Source organism: Patagioenas fasciata, chromosome 39 (genome assembly GCF_037038585.1).
Source record: "Patagioenas fasciata isolate bPatFas1 chromosome 39, bPatFas1.hap1, whole genome shotgun sequence".
Lineage (NCBI taxonomy): Eukaryota > Metazoa > Chordata > Aves > Columbiformes > Columbidae > Patagioenas > Patagioenas fasciata.
Window position 1 is genome coordinate 253382 of NC_092558.1, and position 14159 is coordinate 267540.

Here is a 14159-nt window from a genome sequence, read left to right on the forward strand (position 1 = left end):
CTCTTTGAGCCTTAGCGACAGGCCCCGCCCCTTAGCAACCGCGCCGTTGCTTAGCAACGCGGGCGCGACCCCCGAGTGGCGCGCTCCCCCCCCCCCACCCCCCAAAGCCCCCTTGGTACAAAGCGAGCGCAGCCGAGTGCAGCGTGAGCGGCTTTATTGAAGGGGGAGGGGCGGGCGGGACGGTCCCATCGGCGGTGCGGGGCTCGGGGGGGGGGTGGTCCCGGTGCGGTGGTCCCGGTGCGGTGGTCCCGGCGGGGCGGGGCGGGGGGGGTCACTCCCGTTTCTTGTAGTCCTCCAGGTGGGCGAGCACCCAAGCGGCCGGGCCCAGGCAGGTGATGAACATGGCGACGAACCCCACCACGCTCTCCTGCGGGGACAGCGCGGTCACCCCCGTAACCTCCACACCCCCACGACCCCGCCAAGGTCATCGCCCCCCCGGCTTCCCCCCCGCCCTCACCGCGGTCCCCAGCGGCTGCTCCGGAGGCCCCGAGATGATGCCGCGCCGGGCCGGGCCGGGCCGGGCGAGGGGACGGAGGAGCCCACGGGCAAGGCGGCTGGCGAGCGGCATGGCGGCGGGCACGGCGCTTCCGGGGAGGTGGCGGGGAGGCTCCGCCCCTTTCTGGGCGGGGCTCGACCTGCACAGCCCATAGGCTCCGCCCCTTTCTGGGCGTGGCTCAACCCGCACAGCCCATAGGCTCCGCCCCTTTCTGAGCACAGTCCAACCAGTGCAGCCCGGAGGCTCCGCCCCTTTCTGAGCGTAACCCAACCAGCGCAGCCCATAGGCTCCGCCCCTTCTGGGCGTGAACCAACCAGCACAGCCTGTATGCTCCACCCCTTTCTGGGCGTGGCTCAACTCGCACAGCCCATAGGCTCCGCCCCTTTCTGAGCACAGCCCAACCAGCACAACCCATAGGCTCCACCCCTTTCTGAGCATGGCCCAACCAGCACAGCCCATAGGCTCCGCCCCCTTCTGAACATAACCCAACCAGCTCAGCCCATAGGCTCCGCCCCCTTCTGGGCATAATCAAACCAGCACAACCCATAGGCTCCGCCCCCTTCTGGGCATAACCCAATCAGTGCAGCCCATAGGCTCCACCCCTTTCTGAGTGCAACCCAACCAGCATAGCCCATAGGCTCCACCCCTTTCTGAGCGTGGCCCAATCAGCACAGCCACAGCCCTTAGGCCACTCCCCCCCACGTGTCCCCCCAGGCCACCCAGTCCTCCCGCCCACGGGGGGGCGCTGTTCCCAGGGGCCATTAAATTCAACTTTAATTACTATTATTTATTAATTAGTTACAAACAAAAACATCTGGAAAAGGGGGGGGGGGAGGGGCCTCGACTCCCGCGAGGCCCCAAAAATGGCAACAAAAATACCCCCCCCAATAAAAAAGGAGGGGGATGGGTGGGGTGGGGGGGATCCCATCACCCATTGGGTAACTGGAGCGGGGAGGGCACAAGCGGGCTGTGCCACCCCCCCCAAGGCAAGGGGGTGTTTTTGGGGTGAAGCGGTGAGATTTGGGGGGGGAGGGGGGGGGGCTCAGCGGCAGCAGCCCCCGCAGGGCCCCCCCCCGGGGTGCGTCTCCCCGAATTTGGTCCTTCGGCTGAGGATCTCGTAGGAGCAGTCGTCCCCGCAGCAGCCGGACGCGCTGGGGGAGGCGCCGTCCACCTCGAACCTGGGGGGGGACAGGGGGGGATGGGGGTGTCAGCACCACCCCCCCCACCACCCCGGGACATAGGGTGGCCCCCCAGTTCCATAGGGTGGCACCACAACCCCTCCCGGGTCATTGGGTGGCCCCCCAGTTTCATGGGTGCCACTGTGACCCCCCCCCTGTTCATAGGGTGGCACCATGACCCCCCAGGCCACAGGGTGTCAACTTGACCCCCCCATTCATTGGGTGACGCCCCGGTTTCATAGGGTGTCAACTTGACCCCCCCATTCATTGGGTGACCCCCAGTTCCATAGGGTGGCACCCTGAGCACCCCAGGCCATGGGGGTCACCATGACCCCCCCTGTCCATAGGGTGTCAACCTGAGCCCCCTGGTCTATAGGGAGGCACTGTGACCCACCCTGTCCATAGGGTGACCCCCCCAGTTCCATAGGGTGTCACTGTGACCCTCCAGTTCCATAGGGTGGCACCCTGAGCCCCCAGTTCCATAGGGTGGCACTGTGACCCCCCCCTGTCCATAGGGTGTCAACCTGTCCCCCCTGGTCTATAGGGAGGCACAGTGACCCACCCTGTCCATAGGGTGCCCCCCCAGTTCCATAGGGTGGCACCATGACCCCCCAGTTCCATAGGGTGGCACCCTGAGCCCCCAGTTCCATAGGGTGGCACTGTGACCCCCCCCCTGTCCATAGGGTGTCAACCTGAGCCCCCTGGTCCATAGGGAGGCACAGTGACCCCCCCTGTCCATAGGGTGCCCCCCCAGTTCCATAGGGTGGCACCATGACCCCCCAGTTCCATAGGGTGGCACCCTGAGCCCCCAGTTCCATAGGGTGGCACTGTGACCCCCCCCCTGTCCATAGGGTGTCAACCTGAGCCCCCTGGTCCATAGGGAGGCACAGTGACCCCCCCTGTCCATAGGGTGCCCCCCCAGTTCCATAGGGTGTCACTGTGACCCTCCAGTTCCATAGGGTGTCACTGTGACCCCCCCAGTTCCATAGGGTGGCACCATGACCCCCCCATCCATTGGGTGACCCCCCCCATCCATAGGGTGGCACTGAGCCCCCCCATCCATAGGGCAGCACCCTGAGCCCCCCCTGTCCATAGGGTGGCCCCCCCCATTCCATAGGGTGGCACCGTGACCCCCCCATTCCATAGGGTGGCAGAAAATGGTGGGGGGGGGGGGGAAATCCCAACCCCCCCCAAAAAATCAACCCCCCCAACAAAACCAAAACCCCCCCAAAAAACAACCCCCGAGCCCCCAAAAAAGCCCAAAACCGACCCCAAAAATCCACCCAAACCGACCCAAAAATCCCAAAATACCCCAATGCCCCCCCCCAAAAAACTCCCCCAACCCCCCCAAAATCCCCCCAAAGAAAACCCCCAGAAAACAACCCCCCAAAAACCCCCAAAAACCCCCCCAAAAAACCCCCAAACCCCCCAAAAACACCCCCCAAACAACCCCAAAAACACCCAAACCCCCCCAAAAACTCCCCCCAACCCCCCCCAAAAAAGCCCCAATACCCCCCCAAAATAACCCAGAAAACCCCCCCAAAAACCCCCCAAGCCCCCCCAAAACCAACCCAATCGACCCCCCCAAAAAACCCCAGAAATGGACAAAACTACAAAGTGGGGGAAAAACCAACCCGGAAATGGCGCCAAAACCAACCCGGAAATGGCGCCAAAACCAACCCGGAAATGGCGCCAAAAAACAACCTGGAAGTGGGGCCAAAACCAACCCGGGAAATGGGGCCAAAACCAACCCGGAAATGGAGTCAAAACCAAATTGGTAATGGAGTCAAAACCAATCCGGAAATGGGGCCAAAAAACCCCAGAAATGGGGTCAAAAACCACCCGGAAATGGCGCCAAAAATCAACCTGGAAGTGGGGCCAAAGCCAACCCGGAAGTGGGGCCAAAACCAAATTGGAAATGGAGTCAAAACCAATCCGGAAATGGGGCCAAAAAATCCCGGAAATGGGGCCAAAAACCACCCGGAAATGGGGCCAAAAATCAACCTGGAAGTGGGGCCAAAAGCGACTCGGAAATGGGGCCAAAAACCAACCCGGAAGTGGGGTCAAAACCAAATTGGAAATGGAGGCAAAAGCGACCCGGAAATGGGGGCAAAAAGAACCCAGAAATGGCGCCAAAAATCAACGTGGAAGTGGGGCCAAGAAACCGACCCGGAAGTGGGGGCAAAAGCGACCCGGAAGTGGGGGCAAAAGCGACCCGGAAGTGGGGGCAAAAGCGACTCGGAAGTGGGGTTAAAAGCGACCTGGAAATGGAGGCAAAAGCGACTTGGAAATTGGGTCAAAAACAACCCAGAAGTGGGGTCAAAAAACCCCGGAAATGGGGTCAAAAACCACCCGGAAGTGGGGCCAGAAAACAAATTGGAAATGGAGTCAAAACCAACCCGGAAATGGGGCCAAAAATCAACCTGGAAGTGGGGCCAAAACCAACCCGGAAATGGGGGCAAAAGCCAACCTGGAAATGGGGGCAAAAAGACCCCGGAAGTGGGGGCAAAACCAACTTGGAAATTGGGTCAAAAACAACCCGGAAATGGGGCCAAAAAACCCTGGAAATGTCACCAAAAACCACCCAGAAATGGGGCCAAAAATCAACCTGGAAGTGGGGCCAAAACCAAATTGGAAATGAAGTCAAAAACAACCCGGAAATGGGGTCAAAAAACCCCGGAAATTGGGTCAAAAACCACCCGGAAATGGTGCCAAAAACCACCTGGAAGTGGGGCCAAAAAACCCGGAAATGGCGCCACAAACCACCTGGAAGTGGGGCCAAAAACCAATCTGGAAGTGGGGCCAAAACCAACCCGGAAATGGGGCCAAAAACCCCCTGGAAATGGGGCCAAAAAGAATCCGGAAGTGGGGCCAAAACCAACTCGGAAGTGGGGCCAAAACCAACCAGGAAACGGGGCCAAAAACCAACCCGGAAATGGGTTTGAAAACGGGTTCAAATCTCCTTTTTCCCCTTGAACCATTGGGTTTAAAACCCCGTGAAGCAAAAGTCGCCAAAAAGGGGCAAAACCCCTCAAAAAATGGGTGAAAAACACCTGGAAATGGGTCTGGGGGCCTCGAAAGCGGATGAAAAACCCCCGGAAATGGGTCTGGGGGCCTTGAAAGTAGGTGAAAAACACCTGGAAATGGGTCTGGGGGTGTTGAAAGTGGGTGAAAAACCCCCGGAAATGGGTCTGGGGGCCTTGAAAGCGGGTGAAAAACCCCCGGAAATGGGTCCGGGGGTGTTGAAATGGGTGAAAAACCCCCGGAAATGGGTCTGGGGGTGTTGAAAGTGGGTGAAAAACCCCGGAAATAGGTCTGAGAGCCTCAAAAGTGGGTGAAAAACACACGGAAACGGGTCCCGGGGCCTCAAAACTGGGTGAAAAACCCCCAGAAATGGGTCTGGGGGCCTTGAAAGCGGGCGAAAAACCCCCGGAAATGGGTCTGGGGGTGTTGAAAGTGGGTGAAAAACCCCCGGAAATGGGTCTTAGGGTGTTGAAAGCAGGTGAAAAACCCCCGGAAATGGGTCTGGGGGTGTTGAAATGGGTGAAAAACACACGGAAACGGGTCCCGGGGCCTCAAAACTGGGTGAAAAACCCCCAGAAATGGGTCTGGGGGTGTTGAAAACGGGTGAAAACGCCCCAAATCAGGGTGTGCGTCCCCCCCCCCCAGCACCCACCTCTCTCGGCTGCCCCTTCCCCTCCTGCCCGCGGCGCCCGGCCCGTTGCCAGCGCACTGCAACGACAGTCGTGCAACAGCGTGTTACAGACGGACGGACGGACAGCGCCACCCCCCCCCCCACCCCAAATCCCACCCTACCCCCACCCCGCCCCCGGGATGGTGAGAAACGGGGTGAAAACGAGCGGATTTGGGTGGGTTCGGGGTCACCACCCCCTGGCTTACTGGAGAGCGTCCCGGAAGAAGTGGTAGGCGCCGTGGTTGTGTTTGAAGACGGTCAGCATCACCTTCTTCATTTGGGTGCTGGGGGGGGGACAAAGTGGGGTGGGGGGGGGGTTAGAGGCACCTAATGGGCGTGGCCAAAGGGTCCTGGGGGGGCTGGGGGGGTCCAAAGGGTCCTAGGGGGTCTGGGAGAGGCCCAAGGGCGATCTCAGGGGGAACTCCCAGGACCCCATGGGACCCAGGTAGGTCTGGGGGGAACCAAGGGGGTCCCAAAAGGGGGTTCCAGGGGGTCCTGGGGGTGTCCCAAGGGTGTGGGTGGGTCCTGAGAAGACCCCTGGGGTGGGTCCCATGGGGTCGTGGCGGGGAGTGGGGTCCCATGGGGGGTCCTGGAGAGGATTGGGGAGGTTCCAGTGGGGTCCCAAGGGTCCTGAGGGGTATGGGAGAAGTCTGGGGGTGGCCCAAGGGGGATTTCAGGGGGGTCCCAGAGAGGTCTGGGGGGGGTCCCAGAGGGTCCTAGGAGGTCTGGGGGGAGCCCAAGGGGATGCTGGGGGGATCTCAGAGGAGTCCGATGGGGTCCTGGGGGAGTCCCAGGGGGGTTTAAAGGGTCTTGGGGGGTCCCAAGGGTGCTGGGGGGTCCTGAGAAAATCCCTGGGGGGTCCCATGGGGTCCTGGGGTGGTCCCAGGTGGGTCCCGGAGAGGTCTGGGGGGTCCCAAGGGTCCTGGAGGTCGTGGGGGGGTCCAAAGGTGGGGTCCTGGGAGATCTCAGAGGAGTCCGATGGGGTCCTGGGACGGTCCCGGCGGGGTCCAAAGGGTCCTGGGGGGTTTGGGAGGGGGCCCAAAGGGGTCCTGGAGGGTCTGAGGGGGGTCCCAGGTGGGTCCCAGAGAGGTCTGGGGGCTCCCAAAGGGTCCTAGGGGGTCTGGGAGAGGTCTGTGGGGGGGCAAGGGGGTCCTGGGGGATCTCAGGGGAGTCCGATGGGGTCCTGGGGTCATCCCAGGGGGTCTGAGAGGGAGCCCAAAGGGGTCCTGGGGTGTCTCAGGGGGGTCCCATGGGGTCCTGGGAGGGTCTCAGAGAGATCTGGGGGGGCCCCAGGGGGGTCCAAAGGGTCCTGGGAGAGGTCTGGGGGGGGGGGCCCAAGGGGGATCTCAGGGGGGTCCCATGGGGTTGTGGGGGGGGTCCCAGGGGGATCTGGGAGAGGTCTGGGGAGGTCCCGGGGGGTCCAAAGGCTCCTGGGGGTTCTGGGAGAGATCTGGGGGGGCCCAAGGAGGTGCTGGGGGTCCCATGGGGTCCTCGGGAGGTCCCAGGGGGGTCACGGAGAGGTCTGGGGGGGCCCAAGGGAGGTCCAAAGGGTCCTGGGGACCTGGGGGGGTCCTGATGGGATCCCAAGGTGGTCCCAAGGGTCCCAGGGCTCTGGGGGTGTCCCAGGGGGGTCCTGAGTGGTTCCGAGTGGGGTCCCAGAGGATCCTGGGGGGGTCCATGGGGGTCCCAAGGATCCCAGGGGAGTCCTGGGGGTCTGGGAGGGTCCCAGGGGGTTCCTGGGGGCTTCCCAGAGGATCCTGAGGGGGTCCCAGAGGGGTCTCAGAGCTTCTGAGGGGGTCCCAGGGGAGTCCTGGGGGGACCTCAGGGGGGGTCCCAAGGGTCCTGAGGTTCTCCTGGGTGTCTGGGAAGGTCCCAGAGGATCCTGAGGGGTCCCATTGGGTCCCAAGGGGGTCCAAAGGGTCCTGGGGGACTCCTGGGGGCCTGGGGGGGGTCCCAGAGGATCCTGAGGGGATCTCAGGGGGCGTCCCAAGGGTCCTGAGCGTCTCCTGGGGTCCTGGGGGGTCCCACGGGGGTCCCAGGGGGGTCCTGAGGGTCTCCTGGGTGTCTGGGAGGATCCCAGAGGATCCTGAGGGGTCCCAAGGGGGTCCAAAGGGTCCTGGTGGACTCCTGGGGGTGTCCCAGAGGATCCTGAGGGGGTCCCAGAGGGGTCCTGAGGTCTCCTGGGGGGGTCCCAGGGGGTCCTGAGGGGGTCCAGGGGAAGTCCTGAGGGCCTGGGAGGGTCCAGGGGGGTCTCAAGGGTCCTGAGGGTCTCCTGGGTGTCTGGCAGGGTCCCAGAGGATCCTGAGGGGTCACATTGGGTCCCAAGGGGGTCTAAAGGGTGCTGGGGGACTCCTGGGGGGGTCCCAGAGGATCCTGAGGGGGTCCCAGAAGGGTCCTGAGGGTCTGGGAGGGTCCAGGGGGGTCCCAAGGGTCCTGAGGGTCTCCCGGGGGGGTCCGGGGGGGTCCTGGGGGTCTGGGAAAGTCCAGGGGGGTCCCAAGTGTCCTGAGGGTCTCCTGGGTGTCTGGGGGGGTCCCAGAGGATCCTGAGGGGTCCCATTGGGTCCCAAGGGGGTTCAAAGGGTCCTGGGGGACTCCTGGGGGCCTGGGGGGGCAGTCCCAGAGGATCCTGAGGGGGTCCCAGAGGGGTCCTGAGGTCTCCTGGGGGGGTCCCAGGGGGTCCTGAGGGGGTCCAGGGGAAGTCCTGAGGACCTGGGAGGATCCAGGGAGGTCTCAAGGGTCCTGAGGGTCTCCTGGGTGTCTGGCAGGGTCCCAGAGGATCCTGAGGGGTCCCATAGGGTCCCAAGGGGGTCCAAAGGGTCCTGGGGGACTCCTGGGGACCTGGGGGTGTCCCAGAGGGGTCCTGAGGGGATCTCAGGGGGGGTCCTGAGGGTCTCCTGGGGGGGTCCAGGGGTTCTGGGAAGGTCCAGGGGGGTCCCAAGTGTCCTGAGGGTCTCCTGGGTGTCTGGCAGGGTCCCAGAGGATCCTGAGGGGTCCCATTGGGTCCCAAGGGGGTCCAAAGGGTCCTGGGGGACTCCTGGGGGCCTGGGGGGGGGTCCCAGAGGATCCTGAGGGGGTCCCAAGGGGGTCCAAAGGGTCCTGGGGGACTCCTGGGGACCTGGGGGTGTCCCAGAGGGGTCCTCAGGGGATCTCAGGGGGGGTCCCAAGGGTCCTGAGGGTCTCCTGGGGTCCTGGGGGGTCCCATGGGGGTCCCATGGGGGTCCTGAGGGTCTCCTGGGTGTCTGGGAGGATCCCAGAGGATCCTGAGGGGTCCCAAGGGGGTCCAAAGGGTCCTGGGGGACTCCTGGGGGTGTCCCAGAGGATCCTGAGGGGTCACATTGGGTCCCAAGGGGGTCCAAAGGGTGCTGGGGGACTCCTGGGGGTGTCCCAGAGGATCCTGAGGGGGTCCCAGAGGGGTCCTGAGGTCTCCTGGGGGGGTCCCAGGGGGTGTCCTGAGGGTCTGGGAGGGTCCAGGGGGGTCCCAAGGGTCCTGAGGGTCTCCTGGGTGTCTGGGAGGGTCCCAGAGGATCCTGAGGGGTCCCAGGGGGGGTTCAGGGGGGTCCCAGGGGTCCCCAAATCCGCGTCTCCTCACCTGTTGGCCACGAGCTGCAGGATCTGCAGGAGGAACTTGCCCAGCCCGCGCCGTCGCACCCGGCTCTCCAACTGCAGCTCGTAGCTGGGGGGACACCCACCCGAGCCCCCCGCGGCGTTACAAGGTGGTACAACCCCATTTTGGGGGGGTTTTTGGGGCGGGGAGGGGGGCGCTCACCAGTACAGGACCTCGTCGCCGCACTCGACGTCGAAGCGGAAGTGGGAGAAGGCGACGGGGCCGCGCTGGGGGTCGCGGGCCACCAGGTACCAGGCGCGCTCGTCACGCAGCTCCGCGCGCTTCTCCCGCTCCTTCCAGCCCCACTCGCTCTGCTCGTAGCTGCGAGGAAATGGGGGGGGTCAGAGGGGGGGAAATTGGGCGGTTGGACCCCCCCCCAGCTGTGATATTGGGGTGGGGAGGGGGAGAGCGTGGTGGGGGAAAAGGCACAAAGGGATTGGAGGGTGTGGGAGGGGAATATTGGGTGGTTTGGGGGGCAAAAACGCCATGAGCGGCGATTTGGGGGCCAAAAAACCCCACGAGCGACGACGCGGGGGCCCAAAAACCCCACGAGCGACAACGCGGGGGCCAAAAAACGCCCCCCAAGCAATGATTCAGAGGCCAAAAACCACAATGAACAACAATTTGGAGGCCAAAAAACACAACGAACAGTAACTTGGAGGCTAAAAAAACCCCAAGAATGATGACTTGGAGGCCCAAAAATGCCCCCCAAGCGCCGATCCGGAGGCCCAAAAATGCCCCACAAACAATAATTTGGGGCCCCAAAAACGTCCCCCCGCCAATGCCCGTTTGGGAGGCCAAGAAAGTCCCATGAACAATGATAAGGAGACCAAAAAACACCCCAAAAACGCCTGTTTGGGAGACCCAAAGACGCCCCCCAAACGCACATTTGGGAGACCCAAAGACGCCCCCCAAACGCCTCTTTGGAGGCCCCAAAAAAGCCCACTGGGAGGCCCAAAAACGCCCCCCAAACGCCCATTTGGGAAGCCAAAAAACACCCACTGGGAGGCCCAAAACACCCCCCAAACGCCCATTTGGGAGGCCAAAAAATGGCCCCCAAACGCCCATTGGGAGGTCCAAAAACACCCCCCAAGCGCATGTTTGGAGGCCCCAAAAACACCCACTGGGAGGCCCAAAACACCCCCCAAACACCTGTTTGGGAGACCCAAAAATGCCCGTTTGGGAGGCCCAAAAACGCCCCCCAACCAACCATTTGGAGGTCAAAAAATGGCCCCCAAACGCCCATTGGGAGGCCCAAAAACACCCCCCAAAGTGCCTGTTTGGAGGCCCCAAAAACACCCACTGGGAGGCCCAAAACACCCCCCAAACGCCCATTTGGGAGGCCCCCAAAACGCCCACTGGGAGGCCCAAAAACGCCCCTCAAACACCTGTTTGGGAGACCCAAAAATGCTCGTTTGGGAGGTCCAAAAACGCCCCCCAAACACCCGTTTGGTGGCCCCAAAAGCGCCCACTGGGAGGCCCAAAATGCCCCCCAAACGCCTGTTTGGGAGGCCCAAAAATGCCCGTTTGCGAGGCCCAAAAACACCCCCCAAACAACCATTTGGAGGCCCCAAAAATTCTCACTGGGAGGCCCAAAAACGCCCCCCAAACGCCCATTTGGGAGGCCAAAAAACAGCCCCCAAGTGACCATTTGGAGGCCAAAAGAACCCAACCCAACCACTTTTGGGGGAAACCAAAAACTACCAATGAATCTGGGGCAAAAAGCCCCGATTTTGGCGCCGGAGGGGGGGGACTCACAGCGTCTGCATGTTGGCCTTGGTGAGGTCGAAGGCCCAGTCGAGCGTGGGGGGGTCCAGCGCGGCCGCGCGCTTGCACTCGATGGCGACGTCCAAGCTGCGGGAGACGGCGGGTGTGGGAACGGCGCCGGGCGGCGGCGCCGCGCGATGGGAGAAACTCACCCGTTGCGGTCGTACTTCCGGAACACCGGGAACGACGCCAGGGGGTCCTCGAGCTGCAAGGAGGCGGAGAAGGGGGGGGAAATGGTGCTGGAATCGCCTCGGGGGGCAAAACGGCGCCAAAGGGGGCTCGGGGGGCAAAACGGCGCCAAAGGGGGCTCGGGGGGCAAAACGGCGCCAAAGGGGGCTCGGGGGGCAAAACGGCGCCAAAGGGGGCTCGGGGGGCAAAACGGCGCCAAAGGGGGCTCGGGGGGCAAAACGGCGCCAAAGGGGGCTCGGGGGGCAAAACGGCGCCAAAGGGGGCTCGGGGGGCAAAACGGCGCCAAAGGGGGCTCGGGGGGCAAAACGGCGCCAAAGGGGGCTCGGGGGGCAAAACGGCGCCAAAATCACCTCAATGTCAAAATGTCACTAAAATCACCTCAATGTCAAAATGGCACTAAAAATCAGCTCAATTTGGGGAGTTTTAGCCTCGATTTCATGATATAATGGAGGAAAATGTACAAAAAGTGACGAATGTGGGAATTATTGATACAGAGAGTGACCCCCAAAGTGCCTCAAAATGGTGCCAGAATCACCTCAGGGGTCATAATGGCGCCAAAATCACCTCAGGGGTCAAAATGGCAGCCCCAGGGGCACCAATTTGGGTTATTTTACCCTTGATTTCATGATATAATGGAAGAAAATGTATCAAAAGTGATTAATGTTGGAATTATTGATAAAGAGAGTGACCATGAAGCGGCTTCAAAATGGCGCCAAATCCCCTCAGGGTCCCAATGGCGCCAAAACCGCCCCAGGGTCCAAAACGGCGGCCAAGCCGCCCCGTTCTACCCCGTCAGGTCTCCCGTGCGGGTCTCAGGACGGCAGCGGAGGGGCCGAACCCACCTTGTTGGCCGCGTCCACCTTGGCGCAGACGGCGGCCATGGCCGCGCGCTCCTCCAGCCGCCTCTGCTTCTTCTCCTTGGCCCGGCTCGACTTCCTCTGCCAAGCGGAACAAAACAGGGGCGTTTGGGATCAAAAAGGGGTGTTTTGGGGCTCAAAAATGGGGAGGCTTTAAGGACTGACAAAGCTCCACCCGTCAACAGCACAAATACTTAATTAAAAATTAAATCAGTTAATTAATAAGTTAATAAATTAAGTTATTCTAGGAAGTAAATTTTTAAATAAGTATTGAATATTTAAATATCATACTAAATAGATTAGAATATTATTCTATTATTGAAAAACATTATAGCATATATATATATTATATATATTATATATTACATATATAATGTATATTTATCATATATATTATATACATTATATATATTATATATTACATACATAACATATAGTATATATAATATATACAATAACATAATAAAATATATATATTAAGCACTAACTATAATTATACTATAATAATACACCACTACACGTCTATAAATACTTATATTCTACATATTTATATATTATGACAATTATAAAAACCATATTACATTATCATTTTAACAGCTATAATAATGTATTACTCTAACAAAAATCATATTATAACCATATTATACCATAATATCACTATATTACTATATTAGCGTATCAAAATAAAATAGCATAGCAATCTAATAATATAATGTATATATATATAAAAACATACATCAGATATATCATATATACCAAACTATATTACATGCTACACTACATTACATGCTATACTATATTACACGTTACTATATACTATGCTATATTACATAGTGTACTATACTACATACTATCATAAGCTATACTATATTACTTAGTACACTATACTATATTACTTAGTGCACTATATTATATATTATCATATACTACATTGTATTATGTAGTTTACTATACTATATACTATCACATACTATGCTATATTATATACTGTCATATACTACACTATATTGCACTGTATACTATATTATATATTATTATATACTAAAACTATACTGTGTACTATATACTATACTACATTATACACTACGATATTCTATGCTATATCATATACTACATTATATTATACACTATTATGCTCTATGCTATATTATATACTGCATTATATTACATACTACTATATACTATACTATATTATATACTGCATTATATTATACACTACTATATACTATACTATATTATATACTGCATTATACACTACTATATACTATGCTATATTATATACATTATACACTATTCTATACCGTACTATAATATATACTACATTATACACTATTATATACTATACTATATACTATACTATATTATACACTACTATATACTATACTATATACTATACTATATTATAGTTATATACTATACTATATACTATACTATATTATACACTATTATATACTATACTATATACTATACTATATTATACACTATTATATACTATACTATATACTATACTATATTATACACTATTATATACTATACTATATACTATACTATATTATACACTATTATATACTATACTATATATTATATACTATTATATACTTTACTATATAATATACTATATTATACGCTATTATATACTACACTATATTATATTATATACTACACTATACAATACACTACATTATACAGTACAATTATTAGATTGTACTATTATGTAAATAATTAATATCAACATTATAATAATTACTATAATCCTCATATATTGTCATAAAATGGTTATTACATAATACCATAACGTATTACCATAACACTTCTAATAACACCATACTATTATGACAACACTATTACGTTATAATATTAATATCAATACTAACCAGCTAAAGCCCCTGAGCAGAGCAACAACCCCGCAGCAGGTGGGGAACAGAGCTTCCCCCCCCAAACCGGCGCAAACCGCGGGACTTCGGGCCAGCAAACCCCGCTCTGCGGGCGCAGAGCCCCAAGCGTCCCCACTCGAGCCCCAAACCCCCACAGAAACCCCCAACCCCCTCCACCCCAACCCCCAAACCCCCCGTATCTCCACGGAACCCCCCCCGGCCGCCTCACAGGAGCCTCGCAAGCCCCGCCCCTTCCCCCGTTCCCCCCTCCCGCGCCCCGGAGGCCCCGCTCACCCCCATGGCGGCGGCGGCGGGCGCGGCCACGGCGGCTTCTTAGTGAGTGGGGGGGCAGACGCGACTGAGGGAAGGGGGCGAGTGGGTGCGCGCCCTATATATAGGGGGAGGACGCGGCGCGCGAGCCGGAGCCCACCAATCACGCGGCGCCTGCGCGGAGCGAGGGGGGCGGAGCGCGGGTAGCACGCATGCGCATAAACGGGGAG

The 14159-nt window shown here is 57.6% G+C and overlaps 1 protein-coding gene and 1 long non-coding RNA gene across 3 annotated transcripts; both read right to left on the bottom strand.

The window, feature by feature from the left end:
* Nucleotides 1-137: 137 nt before the first annotated feature.
* Nucleotides 138-771, bottom strand: LOC139826266 (uncharacterized). Its single transcript, XR_011736227.1, has 2 exons — nucleotides 458-771; nucleotides 138-367 (listed from the first exon to the last, which is right to left on the bottom strand). It is a non-coding gene; the product is annotated as an uncharacterized lncRNA (long non-coding RNA).
* A 491-nt stretch (nucleotides 772-1262) lies between these two features.
* On the bottom strand, nucleotides 1263-14131 carry NAA40 (N-alpha-acetyltransferase 40, NatD catalytic subunit). 2 transcript variants are annotated; one of them, XM_071801475.1, is made up of 9 exons: nucleotides 13954-14131; nucleotides 11771-11866; nucleotides 10892-10944; nucleotides 10731-10826; nucleotides 9135-9293; nucleotides 8958-9041; nucleotides 5575-5652; nucleotides 5351-5406; nucleotides 1263-1674 (listed from the first exon to the last, which is right to left on the bottom strand). In XM_071801475.1, exons 1-9 carry the CDS (start codon nucleotides 13957-13959, stop codon nucleotides 1424-1426), a joined length of 879 nt encoding a protein of 292 aa, XP_071657576.1. In that variant the 5' UTR covers nucleotides 13960-14131; the 3' UTR covers nucleotides 1263-1423. The 2 variants fall into 2 exon arrangements, with proteins under 2 accessions (XP_071657576.1, XP_071657577.1); XM_071801476.1 differs by lacking the exon at nucleotides 5351-5406 and having other exon boundaries at nucleotides 1400-1674; nucleotides 13954-14130.
* Nucleotides 14132-14159: the final 28 nt, after the last annotated feature.

Bases quoted from the DNA above. Each gene is read 5' to 3' on its own strand.
- NAA40 (XM_071801475.1), bottom strand. The intron at 10,945-11,770 runs GTGGGTTCGGCC...GCCTCCTTGCAG, and splicing joins AGGTGGACGCGGCCAACAAG to CTCGAGGACCCCCTGGCGTC. The intron at 9,294-10,730 runs GTGAGTCCCCCC...ATTTCCTCGCAG, and splicing joins AAGGCCAACATGCAGACGCT to CTACGAGCAGAGCGAGTGGG.